Raw genomic sequence first — 21,569 nt, 5'->3', positions numbered from 1 at the left:
AATCTCCCTCTTCACATAAGTCCAAATGACTGAAGTCTGCAAGATAGCTTTAGAACTTTATATCTAAGACCCCAACCTATTGATACCCATCCCCAGCAACCCTTATAGAATTCACTACCACAAAAACTAACTTTATGTTCAATAACCAATACTACTTACAAGTGATCAATTCAGCTTTACATCTTCCACTATACTGGTACAGGTATGTTGTTGATACAATTACTGGATCACATCTAAAGAACAGTTTTCTAGTTCGTATTAACTTGGTACACCTCAACATTAAGCTCACCTGTGAACAAGAAAAAAAACTAACCAAATAGCATTTCCTAACCTCAAGATCACTAGAACCAATACACAGTTCAAAACAGAAATCCACAGAAAAATCACTTATACTGAATTATACATTCTCTTGGGACTCAGCACATAAAACAAAAACTCAACATATTAAGAAATCAAATAAACACAGCCATGAAACTATGCTCATCTGATAAAATTAATGATGCAACCAAGAAAATAAAACACTTCATCAACATCAAATTTCCTAAACAAACTGTGGAAAAAATTATATGCACACAGCTAGACCAACAACAAACAACAATAAATCCCAATATACAACAAAATACAAAACCTTATAATGCTGCACACCGTACATTCCCAACATAAAAATAACCAACATTTGGAATAAAACTTAACGAAACACAACATTCCAGTAAACAACAAATTTGTTTGAAATCCAGGTACAAAACTCAAGTGCATTCTTTATAAAAACTACACTGACAAACACACCACCAATATAATTTATAAAATAAAATACAGCAACTACCACAACTTCTATATTGGAGAAAGAAGCAGAAAAATGAAAACTAGATTCAAAGAACAAAAAAAATCACCTTCACACGTTTTTGAACACTGAAAGTCAAACACAACATAACCACAGAAAATGCCCAGATACTAAGTAGGGAAACAAATATAAATAAATGCAAAATCAAAGAAGCCCTACTTATACAACAACTAAAACCAATACCTTTATACCTGTGCTAATTAATAACCTAACATCCAACTGCAATGCCCCCTACAATCCTGTACCCTTTTGTACTCTCGTCCCTAAGACGTTTCTGGCAACAGTCAGTAGCAAACTCTCTGTTAACCTGAACATGACCTAGGAAGGTAGAAACATTGTTCTCTGCTTATCAATAAAAGTGTTAATATCCATACCAGCTGTTCTGAGATACATTTTTATTTCAAGTGTGTTTCTCATCATCAAGAGAAGGTATGTTTAAGTGTTTACTTTTCCTAGGGATTTGAAAGTGCAGGAATCGTTTTGAAGAACCAGATGGTTCTTCATTGTCCACATGTTATAATAGCCAAAACCATATTGTAATATATTTTGTTATTTATCTCATTTCCTAATGATGAATAAAAATGAGATATTATTAGGTTGAATATGCTGCTTAAATTGAAATATGTAAAATGTTGATAGGTAGCCTTAAAGTGTACAACAAATACACAAGTAGACATCTGAAATTCAGTACGGAACAAAAGCATTGGCATGTGACAAGAGAAGATTATTTCTGTAAACCTACCCCATAATAGATCAATCAGAGGTGGGACAGTCTCCATTATAACTTATTTTTTTGCCATTCCTTGCAGCAAAATTGTACTTTAAAGTTTTGTGCATTTGTCTTAAAAATTATTTTTCATTACTGATTTCAGCCAAATTTATTTATGGTTATATATGAACAAAAATATATTTTATATTTACCACATTGACCTTCCAGTTATGCCTACCTAACATTGCACAACTTGCACTGACACATTGCATGTGCACTTAGCTAGGTAGTATGAAACTGACCTTTAGTTCTTCCCTGTCTAAGTTGTGTTTTAGTGGACTAGTATTTTGTAATATAGTCACATTTCAATTATTTTGTGTGTGTGTGTGTGTGTGTGTGTAGATTATTACTATTAGAAGTAAATTATTAAATGGCTTAAAATATAGAATAAGTCAAGAAGTGAACCAAACAATTACCTCTAATTGTTATGACCTTGGTACTAGTTTATTGCTGGACATAGGATGCTGAACCTTTTTAAAAGTTGGCATGTGGAGGATATATTTACAAAAAAATTTATATATACAGTTGAATAACCAAAAAATAATAGCTTCATTGATACCATAGAATTTCACTATAATTTATTCTGCTTAGTAACTAAGATTTATTTAGATATAAAAAAAATATGAAATTTTGATTAAACTAAAGATACAACCTATCTCCTTGAAACTTTGAATCAAAAGTATGTAACAGCATTTTTAAAGATTAAAATGGCTGATAAAGCTACTGTGAACATTCTAAGCTGCTGATTGGTTATTGATATCATATACTGTAGTAAAAGTATATAAGGGACCATTTCAAAAAATGTAAAGAGTGGAATGGGGTTATCATGTTTGATTCAGTACATAAACCACATCTCAGCAAAATAAAAAGATGAAGTTCTTATTTCATATTCCAGCTTGTCAAGATTATTAATTTGAGTTCCTGATTTGTATGAAATTATAGGCTTAGTATTTTTACATTTCAAACATCTAATTTTAAACAGTGCTGCATTCAACATACCACATGATTCACTAAAATCTATATTTAAATATGTCCTTTTATTATTTGCTTTTAGGGAATTAACTTGTATATAATATTCAAGTTCGAATTATCTGGAATTTGATTCCAAACTTATTGAGATGATTTCATAAAATAGTAGTTCAATAAAATTGTGAATGAAAGTCAACAACTGCAATAACATAGCATTTGAACCCTGACCCATAGAGAAAGGGTTAAACATGAAAAATAAGAATTGTAAAATAACAAAATGCAATATTCTTTTTTAGATAGCCCACTTAAAACAATTTAAGTTGTCTAACAAATATTACTTGACATGTAAAATTAGCCATTAAATTTTACAGTAAGAAAAAAAATCAGAGGTTAGTCTAGTTGCTGGAAGAAAGCATTTGAAGTTGATTGTTTTGTATATTGTCTTAAGAGCAGTTTGTACAATTTAAAAGTTAAAATTGTAGAAAGAATATTTTCTTATCAGCACTAATGCATGAATTAGTAATTATGTTGTTTAATGTTAGAGGTTCATCGAAACTAGAAGAAGCCTGTGAAATGTATACAAGAGCTGCAAATTTGTTCAAGATGGCTAAGAAATGGACAGGTAAGTGTGAAAAACCTCAGAAAATGGTTGTATTGAACCATCATCTAATTTCATATCTGATTTGAGAAAAATTACTAATGATGTGTATCCTTCAACAATGGAATGAATTATGTAACCACTATTGTTAGACATTTTATTTTTAATAATTCTTTCTATTCTGTATTAGTACCTTTGTATTTTTATTGCACTTTGTTTATTTTTCAACAAGTTTTTATTTAGCTGGTTAATATAAAATTTGTACTATGAAAAGCAAATGTGGAGAAATGTTATTTTTAAAGGCATAAATACATATGTTTTGCTCTATTTTAAATGTAATCAAGGATATTTAAAGATTGAAATGTATCTTGTTTCTTGGTACTTATTAACCTGAACTCGAAATTTTTTAGTTCTGTATATGCAAAGAGTACTATTGTTTGAACCTTTCTTCACTAGTATCCTTTTTGGTACAAAAAAGGTGTCATTTAGACCCCAGAATGGAGAGTTAAAATATTGAAGTGATAAGGTTTTTCATTGTTTTCTGTACTTTTGTTTGGAAAAGTCCCTTAATTAGTTAGATCAAAATTTGTTGGACTATTAAGATTTTTATTTACTCCATAAACATGTATATAGCAAGTCAGGTGGCTTTATATGTACAATAAGGTTTAGTTTCACTTAGCCAATACTGTGAAATGGTTATTGTTGATATTCAAAAAATTTAAAGGTAGTTTTAACCTTAAGTTTTTATATCTACCATTTTATCACAGTCCTTACAGTTAATTACTAACAGGTTTAATGAATAGTTATTTAAAAATTGAGTTTTCTTTCTACAAAATAATTAACGTTTGTTAATAACTTGCCAATTTTTGTGAAAGTACTATAACTAAATGTATATTTTCATCGTTACATAGCAGTTGTAAGGTTGGTCAAAATGACCAAGTCCATAGTATTAAGCTAAGCTCCCGTAATTCAAGCATGAAACTTTAGGTGTATAATTTGTTGACTGTGGATACAAATAAGAAAAGAATATCAGACTATTCTATTATTTCTTTCCTTTATTAATTTCTTCAAGTGGTTTCATGACTTCAGGATATAATCTTGCATATATGCAAGAGTATATACAGTTTATTACCATACAGCTTGTGGGATCAGAGGGTAAAAAAGCTTAACATTTATTCCTGTTATTTTTTACCTTGTCAGCTCTAGTTATTACTGATGCTATATACTGTTTTTGCTATAGTTTCAGTTGTTAAGGCTATATTTAAAGTGGTTATTTATCTTTACATGTATATTGTGAAGAACATGAAAGATCCTTAACCTTTCTTGATACAGTTATAGTGAACCTAATAGTTGTTTTTCATTTCAGCTGCTGGAAATGCTTTTTGTGAGGCTTCATCTTTGCATCTAAAGCTTGGGAGTCGACACGATGCTGCTACATGCTACGTAGATGCTGGAAATTGCTATAAGAAAACTGATCCTCAAGGTTAGCCTTCAAATCTTTCAAAAGACAAATATGGCTATGTTTATAAAATTTCCAACAAAAAATTATAGTATTCAGAAGTTTATTTCAGTTGTTTTTGCAAACTTTATTACTGTAGAGGATTGTGTACAATTTATGGTAATGACACAAAGATGAGTGCTTAGGTCTTAGTTTGTTTTTGTTTTTTTTTCCACCACTACTGATTCTGTATGATGGACATGATGATTAAGTGTTGCTCTAAGGAACATTTCTACCACAGGAAAGTTGTGTAATACATGAACCTACAGTGCATGGGTAATAACTTTCCAAAGCTAATTTGCACAAACCAAAAGCAAAGAAGTCCATAGAAGATTAATTTTGTAGCCTGAATTTGCATTTGAACAAGCATTTGGTGGTATTCTTTGTATTAGTATCAGCAACTTAACATTAGAATACATAGAGTTCAACATGGTGTTTTTGTTTAGCTCCCCAGATTTTTCACTTACCATTACAATATATATAATATAAAAGCATCAATAAATCCATTATGAAACATATGCAACATGTTCTCAAATAGTTGAAATGAAAATCAGGACAATATTAAATCAACTTAATTTTATTGCACACACTTAAATTTGACTTGTTTCATTCATTGTGTTGGCATTATTCTGTTTGTTTTGTGCCAGCTACGAATATTGCAAGTTTCTTAGTTTGTCTTCCATTTATTTGTATGCATTGGATTAAGCTTGTAAATTTAGCTCTTGTGCAGCTTTTGTACACCTTCAATGTAAGTGACTCACTTTGTTGATAGTTCCAAAATAGGTTCCCTTCCCAGGCACTAGGATAAGAGACAGATCATGTTTTATTGTACTATAAACAAGTCTATACAGACGATTAATCACTGTCACAGATCATGTTTTATTGTGCTATAAACGAGTCTATACAGACGATTAATCACTGTCACAGATCATGTTTTATTGTGCTATAAACGAGTCTATACAGATGATTAATCACTGTCACAGATCATGTTTTATTGTGCTATAAACGAGTCTATACAGACGATTAATCACTGTCACAGATCATGTTTTATTGTGCTATAAACGAGTCTATACAGACGATTAATCACTGTCACAGATCATGTTTTATTGTGCTATAAACGAGTCTATACAGACGATTAATCACTGTCACAGATCATGTTTTATTGTGCTATAAACGAGTCTATACAGACGATTAATCACTGTCACAGATCATGTTTTATTGTGCTATAAACGAGTCTATACAGACGATTAATCACTGTCACAGATCATGTTTTATTGTGCTATAAACGAGTCTATACTGAAGATGATTCACTATACACATCCTTACCAGAGATAATGATTAATCATCTGTATAGGCTCGTTTATAGTACAGTAAAACATGATCTGTCTCTTATCGCAGTGGGAACAGCAGTAATTTAAGGTTACAAACTTTGACACTAAAATTTTGGGTTTAATTCCCTTTGGTGGACAACAGATAGCCTTAATGTGGCTTTGCTCTTAAACAAGTAGTCAATTGTATCTGCCAGATATTCAATACAGAAACTAATGTACATGTGTATTTCTTAGGTAAATCCCACTTGCTACTACTTTTCTTGCTCTGTAATGCAACTTTCACAAAAATTTTAATTGTTTGTTTTATTTTTGATAAAAAGTAAATAAAAAAAATATGGAAAATAGAAATTGTCTGTCAGTATTACCATACATGGTCATTTAATCTGTATTTGCAGATTCTGTACTACAATTTAGAAATATCTGGATGTGATTGATAAATTTTAACATTCATGAAACCAGATCTTTCAGTTCCATTAGAAAGTCTCTAGGTTTGTCCTTTATTTCCCTGTCAATATAATGTATTTAAACATTTCTTGGAATACCTAACATGATTTTCTCAGTATGTGTAAGATGCTAAAACTTTAACTCTGAGAGGGTGTAGCAAATAGATTTTCAGAACTTATTAAAATTTGATACAGAACATTTTGCAATATTCAGTTATTGTTCACTTACTGTGATCAATACTGTTTAAATGCTTTAATGGAATTTTATTGTACAAAATAAGAATAAAACTAGTTTTCTAAAACTACTATTGGAGGAGGACAAAAATTCACTTCTTAGAATTTTAAAAAGTGTCATAAATTTGCTTTACAACAAATTAACTATTGCTTTACTTTGTTTAATATAGCACATAAGTGCTCTTTCAGAATTATTATTTTGAAAGGACTAAATTATGCAAATTATAACACCACTTCTAAGAATGCATAGAATACTTTTTTTTGATATATATCTCTAAGCTTTTAATGATTGTTTACAAATTTTATGAAGCAGTAGCAAATAATGAGAGCCATCTATTCACTTGGAAAATAATGGGTGAATTGAGTTTTGTGGGAAAACAGGTGAAAGGCTTTAACTGTACAAGTGTCATGTGAATTATGAATGATTTTAAAGGTGTTGTAGGTGTTTGCTTGTTTAATAACCCCACATATCAAGACATTTTAAATAATTTCCAAAGATAGTGGATGACAATTTAAAGTACTAAAGGAAAATATTCCATATGACAAAGAATGTACCACCTGTGCTAAGTTTCAAAGTAACAATGTCAACATTTTGTTACTGGCAACTTGCTGCTAATATCTCAAATTTATATAACATTTTTGGAATAATTTGGAGAGATTAATTTGGAAAAATACACTTCATACCTTCACAGCCAAGCTTTAGAAACAGCATTGAGAACAAATTACATCTAACTTTTTTTCTTTTTTTTTAACTACCTAAAGAGCATCTTTGACTAAAATGTAGTAATTATTCCAGCCAAAGACAGTGCTACTTAAGACCAATAAACAAGTTCACACTAAGATTTCTCCCTTTATGAGTCAAGGTATCTTTAGCAAAGAAGTTGAAATGTATTTTGTTGAAGTTAAAAACAACCAGACAGTGCAATCTCAAGTGTAATAGTGTCTTAACTTTTTTTCCTTCTGAAGGGTTTTTGTTTCATGAAATCTGTTCTCTAACGGAAGTTTCCCTGTCATTTCAATGTATTAAGTAGCAGAATCATATCTGAAAGATTAACTTGTCAAACATACTTTGTACAATGGATTAATATTTTTCAGAGGCAGTTAATTGTTTCCTAAAGGCTATAGAGATCTACACAGATATGGTAAGTAGAATGTTTTAGTTTTCAATCAGGATAACAATTCAGAACTATCTGTGTTACTTAGAGGTTATATGGTGTGTTTTAATACAGTCAGTTTGTATATTTAGTTACAAAACTTAGCTGTATTTAATTTTTTATTCTACATACTATCAATGCAGACTTCTCTTGTTTACAGTTATGATATACTTACTGATCATTGTTAATATTATGCAATGATACAACCTTAAAGGACAAAAAGGAACTATTTAGCCCATCAAGTCCATTTTGTACATTAAATTAAATTAAACACCAAAACAATAAAGCTCAAACCCAGCTTGTATCATTGAAATATTTACAAAATTTCCTCTTGAACTCTTAACTTAACCTCTACCACATCTGAAGGTAACCCATTCCATAGGTCAACCATCATGTTAGAAACATAAAGCTCAGGTGAAGATGGCTCCAATCTTGCCAGAATTTCTTACTGTCCTCATCATTGAATATAAAACAAGATACGTTAACACTGTTAACTCTTTTAATAATAGTAAATGGCTTGATGAGATTCCCTCTCTCTCAAGAGAGAAAACAAGTTCAAAGATCTTACCCTGTTCTTGTATGATAAGATTTCTGTTCAAGATGTTATCTTAGTAGCTTTTCTATGAACCATTTACAAGAATTTAGTGTTCTTTATATGATAAGGAGCCCAAGACTAAGTATATGAAATATGACCAAACAAATAACATATGCAATGACATAATCTCTTTTGGACTTGTATTCAATAATTTTTTGTGGATACAACCTAAAATCCACTAGTTGTAGCACACTGCTTTGAAGGTTTTGAGAGAGAGATCAGTTAGTACATAAAGATACTTTTTTTCCTTAATACGGAGGTTAATCCCATCAAAATTATACTTGTATCTCAACTTGTGATATCTGAACTGCATTATGTAGAATGTATTATAATTAAGTCATCTGCCATTTGTTTGCTTAACTTGTCAAATAATGTCAATCCTTTTATACTTAATTATACTTGTATCTCAACTTGTGATATGTGAACTGCATTATGTAGAATTTATTATAATTAAGTCATCTACCATTTGTTTGCTTAACTTGTCAAATAATGTCAATCCTTTTGTAAAGTAGTGGTATCCTTTTATCAGCCAGTGACACCAAAAACTTTAATCATTGACAACTTTAAATCTCTTGACCATTTCTTCATCTGTCATTGATGTAAATAAAAAAAAAAAAAAGGTCCTAATACTGAGCTCTGTTGATCTAGTTTCATTGAACTCTGTTTATAAAAACTTTTGCTTGAGAGTCACATGAAAAAAACCTTGTTAAAAAGCTATCTCTGTAGTACCTCATCAGATGCTTTCTGAAAATCCAGGTACATAAAGTCTATTTTGTCTATTTAGCATCAGTCAGACTTAAGCTTATTTAATCAGATTTTCTTGAACTCTTCCACCACTGATATATAGGCCAATAATTACTGGAAAAATGTTTATCACCACCCTTGCAAAGAGGATCAGAATTATTCAACATTCAACCTTCTGACACCTGGCTGTTATTCAAGGACTTAGAAAACAATAGTAGCAAGTTGCTCATATATCTACTTCTTAAGCACTCTCAAAATCTTTGATAAACATCATCTTCTCCGTGAGCTTTATCATTCCCACTTCCAAACTCTTATCAGTTTTAGAATTAATGTGATAATCTTATTCATATAACAACTGTGCAGGATGTGGAATATCCTAACATTTTGATTCAGATTAATATAATTGGAAAAAGCCTTGGTGTTAATTTTAACATTTTCAACACACCTTTTTTCATATACATTTTTTGATTTCCTAATTTCCCATTTGACTTACACTCTAGAATTTCTGCAATCCTTCAAATCTTGCACCACTGCAATCAGTTGAAACTTATTTATAACACTTTTCTTTCATTTTTTTCCCTTAAACTCTTTATGAGCCAACCTGATCTTTTACTTGCAGCTACATGTTTTTGTGTAAAAGGAACATGCCTATTTTAAATATTTAAGAATTTATTTTTTTTTTTTTTTTCCATATCGAGGAGTATTGCCAACTAAACTGGTTGTCCAGTTCACAGGAGATAATTCTAGTTTTATCTTCAACATTTCCTTTTATTCATTTATTTAATTATTCATTACCTTCCTATGCATTGAGTCTAATTGAACAGTGATTACTTGTACCTAGATATTCACTAACCTACTTTATCAACTATATCGTCATTAGAGTTAACAAGATATTCTAAGATATCATTGTTGCTGGTAGGTTCCCAACACCATCTGTTGAAGAAAACCATCTTGAACAGTTTTTAAAAATCTGTCTTCCTCATGATTTGGCTCTGTAACATTTAACAATACATATTTCTTTGATTAGAATTCCCCATATTTATAAACTCATTAATAGTTGAATTTTTATTTTGCTGTAGTTTCTCCCTTATTTTATTTTCATAAATTATCTATAACAAATTCTGACTTAAAAACTGTTTTCTCTTATAACTACTAACAAAAACCCAAATATATTCAACCTTATTTCTATTAACTTTATCATAAGCTTTAACAAGCTAAACTAAGTTGAACAAATTTGGCAGGGGTTTAGTTTAGAGAGAGATGCCTGAGGAATGCCCCGAGAAAACCCATTTTCACAGGACAGGTGCTGAATTTTACCTGTCCTGTGTCCAAATATGAAAATAAATACATATAAATATAAACATATATTCACCTTATTTATAATTATGTATTTTGTTGAGTGGTTTGTAATTGTTGAAATATGTTGTATGGTGAAATATATTTTGTAAGTGCACTGAGTAATTTACATAATGACTCAGCTAGTTTGTTTCTACCTTCTTTTAAGTAATATCTGTATGATATTTCTGTGAGTCTGTGTCTGAGATTTTGTGTACATAGTTGACAGATGTGTATGTTGGTATTTGGTTTGCTGCTCTTAATATTTTATTTTGTTGTATTTGGATCTTCTGTACTGTGTTGTTAGACACATTTTATGTTACTTGACATCTGTATTCTATCAATGGACGGATGTAAGCCTTGTATTTTTGAATTATTGTTTCTGGTGAGCAGTTTGAGTATTTGCTACTTATGGTTATCAAATGTGAAATGCAATTTTTGATGGACAAATGTATGTTGTTAACATGTTTTTTTCCATATTAATCTGGAGTTGAAAGCTATACCAAGGAATGCAATGTGCATGCTCATATTAATAGGTGTGTTGCCGAGTGAGATGTTTACTTTTTCTAGAGTTTTTCTGTGCCTTTTTAATTTCCTATAAAAAGTGATTGCTTGCATTTTTGTTGGGTGTAAAACCACTCTCCAGCTGGCAACAGTACTTAGTGTTTCCCGAACGCGAGACATGGCCATTAGCAGGTTTCTAGAAATACTCCATTTAGCAGTGTCATCTGTGTATTGTGAATTGTAAGTTAGACTAGGAAAAGGTATATCGCTAATGAAAATAATGTAAAGGAGTGGTGAGAGGACAAATTCTGCAGTTATTTGAAAGATTTTGATAACGTTTTGTTGACTCTTACTGGAGGTGTTCTATCTGTTAAGAAGTTTGACATCCATTTGAAAATAGTTTGATTTACTTTCAGATTAGTTAATTTATACTTAATGGCGTTATGCCAAACACTGTCAAATGCTTTTTTAACATCTAAAAATACACCTATGGTTACCTGATTGTTATTAAATGATTTGTAAACTGATTCAGTGAGTCGTGTGAGGTGATCTAATGTTTGTCTGTTTTTCCTGGAAGTGTTTTCAGATTCAGGGAGGATTTTATTTATTTTGCAGAAATGAAGGAGGCATTTTTAAATTATTTTCTCTATCAGTTTGCCAAGACAACAGACTGATGGGATGGAAGTTTTCAGGATTAGTCCTGTTTGTTTGTTTCTTTGGAATCGTGGTGAGAATAGCTTTTTCCCAAGTGTTGAGGTAATAACCTGTTGTTAGTGAGTGATTCATGATATTTGTGAGATGTTGTAATAGGAGATTGGAGCATTTCTTGAGAATACTATTTGGTATTTGATCATGACCAGGGGGAGTGTTTTTCAAACTACAACTCATTTTATTTATAAAGTCACTCCCCCTCTCCCTTTTGTTTTTGAGTACTCTTTCCCTATTAAACAACCTATAACCTTGTAATTCAAAGAAATCTGTCTTCAAAACTATTTATATTTAGACAGATTTCATCTTTTCCTATAACATCAAAATCCTCTGTTCCCTCCTGTTTTCTAATGTTATACTTATTTCCTTTACTTTGAGCATGACAATAATAACAGTTTAATATGTTATTAAAATTATCTTTGTACTTTTCCCACATTATACCACTCTCTACATTTTAAATTTCTTTGTTATTCTGGCCTAGTTTAAAGTTATTACAGTTGAGTTAACAGCCCTTGTTAAACAAGCTATTCACTACTTAAATGTAAATCATCCATTCCAAGAGCTCCATTTTCCCACTTAACTATTCCCACAGATTCAACCAGCAAATCTGCTCTTTTTTTTTTTTTTTTTTATGTATTAACCTAAGCCTAGTATTTAACCATAGTGATTTATCTATAATACATCCTTGTTAGTATATCAACTGTTGATTTACATTTCTCTATCTTTGATTAGAGATAATATAGCTTTTAGGGAAAATAGTTTGTTACAGAAATTAGAAAAAGCTACTTTGTAATTACCATAAAGGAAAGTCATGCTTCTTGTCCAGTTGCTGTAAAAATAGCTATGCACAGATAATTTATGATGTAGCTTTTTTGTGACACTTTACAGCAAACCAGTTATTAAAAGTTTTAATTTAAGATAGAGATACTAGACTACCATTTCATGACCATTATTTTTAGTTATTCATTTCCAAATCTGAATATTTCCTGTTAGTTGTATAGTTATTTGTAAATTCTATTAAAAGCTATAAAACATCTCTTCTTGGACACCAGTTTTGAGAAAATGGCCATTTTTCATTAATAAAAAGCAAATTTTGTTTACTTCTCTGATGGGAAAATCACCAGAAAACTCTCCTTATAGATGCTTACATATTTTTTATGTATATTTGAAAATTTGTATAAATGTTTTGATTTTATTTAATAGGGCCGTTTTGCAATAGCTGCCAAACATCATGTAACAATTGCTGAAATATATGAAACAGAAATTGTTGATATAGAAAAGGTATTTTTTGTTTTTCAAGATAATCTTCATTTTCTTGAAATTCTTATTTGTGTAAAAAGTGCATATAATATTGTGTAACTGGTTAAAGGCATAACCTTGTTTGACATGCACGTATTATAAATGTTTTGAAACTTGACTGGTAATCTTTAGGTTCTTACATAAATACATGCAGTATTAGAATTTTATCAAGAACAAAATTCAAGTTTTATCTAAACTATTCCTTAACTCTTTATTATACTGAATAAGTATTATGTTTGCTTAAGAAGTGACAACATTTCAAAAAAAGATGGGAAAATGGTTTGACTAATCTTCTAGATTTTTTCATCAGTTCAAAGTTGAGAGTTAAATTTCCTTTAAATCTCTTATGTTACTGCTCTTTATTTCTTTTAGCTTTTGTGGAAGCTTTTACTGTATAAGATTAGTATGGTATTGGTAGATGTTAGCTAAACTCAACAGATGCTTTAATTCCTCTTAAATTAATTATGTACACTGATTGATGAGGAAAATCGTGTTTTAGTTACTTTGTAAAGTCCTTACTTTGTACAAAATTAAAGTAATAAGATGATAATCTCTGCATCAGTGTGTTCATAACACTGGTTGATGTTTTTCAACATATTTTATTAAACAAAATAGTACACTTTACTGTTAAGTTTTGAGGACTTTTTCTATTTTTTGTCTATAACCCAAACCAACAATGTTTTGGTGTGTAATACAGATTTTTCAAGGAATTATTATAAATTTTAATTGTTTAAAAATATATATTAAGGATATGTTATGCTATTTAAACAAGATGTCTGAATGTTCTTAGATAGAGCACTAAAAAGAAAAAATAACTTAAAATAGTTAGGTCTAATGCTAAGGAGTCATTAATTTTTATCTTTCTTTTAAGGCTATCTCACACTTCGAACAAGCAGCAGATTATTTCAAGGGTGAAGAGTCAAACAGGTGAGAAGTCTTGATTCTTGGCAAGTCAGTTTTATCTTTTATGTTTGAATATGTTTTAATGTATTTATCAAGCAACTAAAGTTATGTTTATGAAATTTATTTTTCATGTCTAAGCTATTTTAAGTACTTTTTAGTAATGTTCTAAATGTTTTGTAATAATAATGGTCACTAAAAGACTATAGCTTTTCACCCATTTTGTGAGTCCACCTCCAGTTATGCACTTGCAGAAAATTTAATTTCCAGTTGCAGAGTGGCTATTTTTCATTATCCTCTAAAGTTTAATAATAATACATTATAGCAAGAAAATGACTTTCAAAAACTGTAAATATGATGCTTTTTAGCAACTGCTTGCCTTTTTTTAATTATTAAATATTCTATAGTGTTTAAAGAGTATCATATGTATGATAATAATCCATTGGCAGGACATTACGCATTTACTATGTAAGTGGATGATTTGTTTTACTAATTTAGTGTACTATTGAAATAATTTGATTAGTAAAATGAAGTTATTGCTCTCTGACATTCTTCCCTCTCTTGCTGTTTGCTGCTTTTTTTATATACTTTTGTCATTTTCGACATATGAGCTAATTTTTTAAAAACCTCAATATTCATACCATTTTATATTTTCTACTGGTAGTTCAGCCAACAAATGTCTTCTTAATGTTGCAAAATATGCTGCTCAAATGGAACAGTACCTAAAAGCCATTGAAATTTATGAAGAGGTAAGACCTTTACTATAGGAGGTGTTCAATGTTCTTTTATTTGCTAAGTCTCCCCCTTACAATAAACTGAATACAAGTCTGACTAGAGAATAGATTTTAAAAAAGAATATGGAAGTTTGAGTGTAATGTGGAATATTCATTAAAATATGAACAGTTCAGTGGTAATGTTGCATAGATTTCTAAAGTTTTACAGCAAAACTGACTCTAATTGGATATGTTCTTCAGTTACCCAAATTTTTTTTATATTTTTAGCTTTGTTTTCTTTACTTTTGAATTAAACTACCTACCATCAGTAATATCAAGTAATTATTAATGTGAAACAGTACTAGAAAATATTTACTTTATACACCCTCTATTTGTCAGTCTCGCATAAAGAAAGTAAAGAAATAACAATAGAATTTAGAAATAGAAATTAAGATAGACTGAGATGTGGGTGTTAAAGCCCACAACATCACACATCTTGTTTTCCTAATTTCTATATTATATTGTTGTTCCTTTACTTTATTTCTTTATGCGAGACTGGAGAATTGGTGGTTAAGACTCACTCGCTCGAGAAATGTTTGAGCCAGGTTTGTTTAGGTGCAGTAAACAAGTCTTTTATTAACTATCATCATTAAGACAGAAATGAAAGAAAAATGTTAATTTTTTTAATGTTTTATAAAATGAAGTTTCAGTAAGTACAAGGTGTGATCAAAAAGTAATTCAAAGTAGTCTTGATACACACCTGTTCCAACATTTGTCATTTTTAGAAGCAATGCTGGAAGTCTATGTGACTAAGTTCTGCTTACACATTATTGTGGATTGTTGTAATGTCATCAGATCTTTCCTTTTGACTTATTTTTTTATTTTTGGGAACAAAGAAATTCACACAGGGTAAGACTGGAAGAATTCCTGTGTGGTATCACAGGAATGTTTTTTTTCCTGCCAAAAATTCTTCAATAGACACAGCAGTAACACTGTTGTCATGATGAGGAAACCAGTTACCATTTTCTTATGGCTCACAACATTTTTTCTGGCTTTCTCACTCAAGCAAATTAATACCTCTATAAAAGGCCTGGTTAACTGTCTTTCACCTCAGCAACCATTTTGTCAGAGGATGATGTCAATGGTCTCCCAAAATGTAGGTCATCTTTGACTGATTCCTGACCATCTTGGAAGCATTTTGTCCACTGATAAATTACAGCCTTACTTAAGCAGTCATCACCAAAGGCAGTTCTTAACATTTTGATTTTTGTTCTTCCTATACCATTTTTCACACAAAACTTGATACAAACAAGATCACTATTTGTATTTTGTACACACCTCAGTGAAGCTCGCTGCTTCTGTACTGGCATCTGTAACAGAAAAAGTCTTAGAAGTTTTTGATGAGACCTCGTATATGATGATGTATTAAAAATAAGTAGATTTGTGTAGACAGAAAATATTAGAAACCTGTTTGATTTTTATGTATGCATACAGGTGGCAGCATCATCTCTAGAAAGCCCATTATTAAAATTCGGTGCAAAAGAATATTTTTTCCGGGCAGCCTTATGTCACATGTGCATTGATGTGCTTAATGCTCAGGTACTTTATTGTTTTTTAATTAACTGTTTTCTTTCTATAATTTTTTATTTAAAATAAATTAAAATGTTTTGTGTTTTGCAAATCTTATTTTAAGAATCTTTGTGGTTTGTACATAATGTTAAAGAAAAATCTTTAGTTTATTATATGACTAATTATATAATAGTACTTCATTAAAATTTTGTATGTGAGTCAACAAATGTGATGATGTGGTTTTTGACGGAAAGGGTTAACTATGTTAAATGACTTTAGACTGTAGTTGTTTGAGTAAACTATAAAGAAAGTTTGTTGTCCTCAGATAACTGTAGTGAACCATGTAACTTCCCTTTTCATAGCATTCTGTTAACAAATATGAAGAAATGAACCCATCTTTTATTGATTCAAGAGAGTGTAAACTGCTCAAAGTAAGTTCTGTGTTACCTTAAGATTTGAAAAATCATTATCAACTTTTTTATTGATTTGTTTATGTATAATAATAATAATAATAATAACTACAAACTGAACCTTACATATCATAATACTGTAGAAAATGTAAAGATTTATTGTGAGGACATAACTGTATTAACTACTAACAATAAGAGTTTGGAATTTTTCAAATTAAGAATTAAACTTTACTGAAATGAATCAATAGATAAATCTAGTAATATTTACAGAAAACTTATCTGCTGTTACCTGGAAATTAAATACAAAATCTTCAATACTTACTGTAAATTGTGCAAAAAATTACCCATTGTAGACTTTGTATACTGTTTACATTCATGTGCTGCGATACAGTAGAAATCGTAATTGTAGATGAATTATAAGTACATACATTTTTCAGAGTTATTAACGGTGTTTTTTTATTAAGTCAGCCAGTAATGTGAACCTTGTATAATATGGAAAAAGCTTAAACTTTTTTTATATCTAAGAATAATTTAAGTATAAATTTGAAATAAGCTTACAACATATGTTGAAAAAGAATAGACCCTACATCTAAAATAAGGCACAGTTACAGTTCATAGAGTTTAGTTGATTAAAAATTTTAAACAGTATCCAAAGTTAATACGTTAATTATACACCTCAAATAATAAACAATATAGTGTACTTAGTTAAATAAGATTTAACTTTGAACTTTATGAGCTGTTATACGTAGATCATGCTACAATAAATAAATATATACAAGTTTTTGACACTGCTATACACACGTATATTTTTTCAGGTAAATATATATAAAAATGTAATTGAATATTAAGTTTATTCATATGTTTACCAGTAATTATCTCTTACATATTACAGGTACTTATAGAGAAGTGTGAGGAACAGGATGTTGATGGATTTACAGATGCTGTAAAGGAATATGACTCAATCTTCCGATTAGATCAGTGGTACACCAGTCTGCTGCTCAAAATAAAGAGAAACATACAAGGAGCTCCAGATCTTTGTTAATAATTGTTTATATTTTATAAAGAGAGAGAGAGAACTAAGTAACCATGGTGCATTAGTATGATCTTCCCAAACAAAATAAGCCTTCAGAAAATGTTTAATCATTCATTTTGTAAAATGAACTAGTTTTATAAGCAATGTGAAACTTGTTAACAAGAAACATCAGCCAACTAGTTTCTTGGAAAGTCTTTGACATTAGTTGCTGCTTTTTCTTGTACTTATAAGTTTGTTTCAGGTATAGAGGTAAAGATCATAATGTGCCTTATAATAACTTATAATACAAAATCTCAATAGGAAAGTAGTTTACACAGGTGAAAAAAAGACTAAAATACTCTTAGTTTATATCCAGATTTCTTCCTAAGAATTGATGTGCATTTTATACCCTTAAAATGAATCTTAAGTATATGTATTATTCTATTTCATATTAATAAACATTAAATATTTTTCAAATTGTTCTCTTTGATGTTGTGAACTGTGTACAAAAAAAAAAAAAAAAAAAAAATGCCAATTTCTACTTTACAGTGTTAGGAATAATGCCTACCTTAATAATGAAACTAATTTGAGCACAGGAGTGAAGAGGTTGAGAACATTATTTTAAAGTGATTTTATCATGTCCAAAATACACCATTCTTCTGTGCTGACCTTCCATAATCCACTTAAGGACAGCAGTTTCCTATTCCCCATTTCACCAGTCTTGATGCGTGAAAATCTGTAACTGCTGCATTTGATTGTCTGTATTTTTGTATGGAATAACATCACTACCTACTTAATTTTCTAGTTGTCTCAGGTATGATTATATTTTAAGTGTATGAATATTTTGTCTCAGAAAGAATGGTCTTGTATTCTTCTCCAAAACAGTCAAATAGGTCTAAAAAAGTTTGGAAACTTTTAACCTTGATACTAGAGTTTTTGACTGGCATCCTTCAATGAAAAACATATATATAATTTTTTTTAATTAATAAAGTATTCTACAGTTCAGGGTACTAAGAACCAGTATCAATGTTTAAACTAGATGTCAACATAGGTACTTAAACCTAGTTTATCTTTGGATTTTTTATTTGTTGAATCAATCTGTTTTCATGTTATCAGATTAAATGTAAAAAGTAAAAGTGACAGCTATGCAAGTGTGGGCATGGATCTCTGACTGTCATGATAAGGATGAGGTTGAAGCAATTGTTTTCAGTACCAAAAAAAGATCAGGTGAGCTCATGTGCTCAATAGATGCTTCTTGACACCAAGTCTGAGAGCTCATGATGCTAAAAGTCAGGTTTTAGTAGCCCACCAGTGTACAGCTTTTTTTACTGAACAACAAACTAAAAATATTAATATTTGTGATCAATTTAATGTAAATTTGTTTTTAATTACCTGAACCAAGGCCCAGCTAATTTTTTGTGGTGGATACTTTGGTTCTCAACCCTTACTGATCTCTTAATGAAATGATCTTTATTAACATGTAATGTGTTTCAAAATTCCAGTGTTGATAAATAAATAATTAAAAGGCATGAACTTGTATTTAAGGTAATTGTTTTTGTGCCACATTTTTTTCTTATTTAAGGGATTTAAAAACCAGATCAAACAAAAATATGGGATCCTTTTACACATTTATTTAGCTTTTAGATTAATTCCTTCATTGCTGGCTATAGGGGGTCATTTTAATGGCAGCTGATTCTTTGTAATTTTGTATATGTGTGTGTTGTGTTTGCCTTGTTTATCACACTTTTAGTTGTAGTTGTTCATCATGGTTCATAATGTTTTCCTTTTTTTCATTCTTGTGTAAATAGGAAAAAAAAGGCTTAAGGCTTCTTACACAGTTTTCTGTACTTCTAAAAGTTGAAAAAAAAATTAATATGATACAATAATTTTTCTCAATGTTTGTAAATATAATTTTATGATCAAATTATTCATGTGTATACATCATAAATATGTTAAAGTTGTAAGTGAAAGTAACATAAATAAGTATTTACTTATTTAAGCACTAAAAGAAATGAAAGTAAAGTTGATAAAGCAGTAAGACACAAAATGTGGAATGTTATATTCAAATAATAAGTTTGGAAACAACAAATCAATTGTCATTTTGTAAGATTGCCATTAAAATCCTTGAATCTATCATTGTTTCAAAGAACGAAAGTTGACATAAAATGTTCAAACTTATTGCTGTTTGAAATAACAGAAATATTAAAAAGTTTGTAATTATTTGCATTAATGGAAATATACATAATATTGAAACCTATCACTTTTTGATATAGTGAAAATCTGCACAAAATATTTGAAACTAATATTATTTGAAACAATGAAAGTTGACGTAAATTCCTCAAACCCATTGTTTCAAAGAATGTAAATTGATATAAAATACTCAAACCTTATCAATGTTCAAAATAATGATAATTCTCATAATGTTTCAACCTGTTATTGTTCAAAATAATTGAAATCTCAGTTATATGTTCAAACCTATCATCATTGTTTGTAATATTGGAACGTTTTTGTTTTTCGGATTTCATGCAAAACTACAAGAGGGTTAACTGCCCTTAATTTAGCAGTGTAAGACTACGGGGAAGTCAGCTAGGTATTGTATAGGGCTGATAATTTCTTTCATAAACTTATCTATAATGGTTGTACAATGTGTCATTCATCTGTATCAAGTATTTTCATTTGGAGCCGTACACTCACCAAATGAGTAAGTGGTAAGCTTGAGTTAGGGCTTATAATGCTAAAATTCAGTGTTCGATTCTTGTGGTAGTTCTAGCAAATGTAGCTTTTTTTTTTTTTTTTGTTAAGCACACAGCTACACAATGTAACGTGATGTGACTATTGAGAGATCAAAACCCGATTTTTAGTGTTATAAACAATAAGACTTATTGCTAAGCCATTGTTAAACTAGCATTAATGTCTATTTTGAAGAGCATTATAAAACTTTCTAAAAGGGAATAATAATTATACCTGTAAGTATCTTTATATAATTATAGTTTGAGTTTTTATATTTCATTCATGGTAATTTTTATATTTATTTTCATTCATGGATTTATTTTACTTCATGTTCAAAGAAACTTTTTATACAGGTATTTTGTTTGTCAAAGAAAACAATAATTTTAGTTTTTATTTGTGGTAAGTCAACTAAGACTATAATCTAGAGGGAAGATATCCAGTCATCATCATCCAAGCTTGGAAATGAAAAATATTAACACAACGTCTTCGTAGCTTAAAATACAGTGAATATTTTGTGATATCGTTTGAATTCGAATTTTTCTATCCAGCTCAAACCTAGTTTTACCCACGCCTTTAAGAAGAAAAAAGTTTCTCCATAATATATTCTCGTATTGCAATGTGATTACCATCAAGCACATATTTCAATATAATAGCCGGCAGTTACTGATATGTGAAATCTTATTCAGGATTGGTCCGAGATGCAATAATATTTCTTTATATCATGACACTATTGGTCTGGTCGGGTTGAACGTTGTGGTGCAATGCAGTAACACTAGAGCGTGACTATATCAGATGTGTCGGGAAATCATCTACCTGCACCAGTAAGCCTCGCGCCGTGAGAACGTAAGCGTCATTTGAAGAAGGTGACCTTTGTCCTGTACTGTTGTTAGATGTGTCAACACTTTTCCTTCCCTGTATCAATTGAAGCTTGTGTGAAAACCTGAAATCTGACTTGAACGGAAAAAAAAATTTATCTGGGAAACTGCACTATGGTTGAATTTAAATAAAGGAAAACTACTGATTTTAGATAAATTTGTTTTAAATTTCGCACAAAGCTGCACGACGGCAATCTACGCTAGCGGTCCCTAACTTGCCAGTGTAAGACAAGAGGAAAGGCAGCTAGTCATCACCACTCACTGCCAACTCTTGGGGTATTCTTTTACCAACGAATAATGGGATTGACCGTATGTTATAACGCCCTCACGGCTGAAAT

General features: G+C 30.1%; 1 protein-coding gene across 2 annotated transcripts in view; it reads left to right on the top strand.

Moving 5' to 3' along the window:
• Window positions 1-18,103, top strand: part of LOC143229833 (alpha-soluble NSF attachment protein-like) — a 29,130-nt gene extending 11,027 nt beyond the window's left edge. The window contains exons 2-10 of one of the 2 annotated variants that reach the window (XM_076462649.1): window positions 3,122-3,201; window positions 4,544-4,660; window positions 7,779-7,825; window positions 12,927-13,004; window positions 13,894-13,949; window positions 14,587-14,671; window positions 16,130-16,234; window positions 16,567-16,635; window positions 17,507-18,103. In XM_076462649.1, the coding sequence (XP_076318764.1) occupies window positions 3,122-3,201; window positions 4,544-4,660; window positions 7,779-7,825; window positions 12,927-13,004; window positions 13,894-13,949; window positions 14,587-14,671; window positions 16,130-16,234; window positions 16,567-16,635; window positions 17,507-17,656 (787 nt within the window). In that variant the 3' untranslated portion in view covers window positions 17,657-18,103. The remainder of the gene's footprint in view (window positions 1-3,121; window positions 3,202-4,543; window positions 4,661-7,778; window positions 7,826-12,926; window positions 13,005-13,893; window positions 13,950-14,586; window positions 14,672-16,129; window positions 16,235-16,566; window positions 16,636-17,506) is intronic. The other variant, XM_076462650.1, reaches the window with a different exon arrangement.
• The last annotated feature ends 3,466 nt before the right edge of the window (window positions 18,104-21,569 follow it).

The sequence above is a fragment of the Tachypleus tridentatus genome, chromosome 10 (genome assembly GCF_004210375.1).
Source record: "Tachypleus tridentatus isolate NWPU-2018 chromosome 10, ASM421037v1, whole genome shotgun sequence".
Taxonomy (NCBI): Eukaryota; Metazoa; Arthropoda; class Merostomata; order Xiphosura; family Limulidae; genus Tachypleus; species Tachypleus tridentatus.
This window is presented reverse-complemented; position numbering and strand designations above follow the sequence as displayed.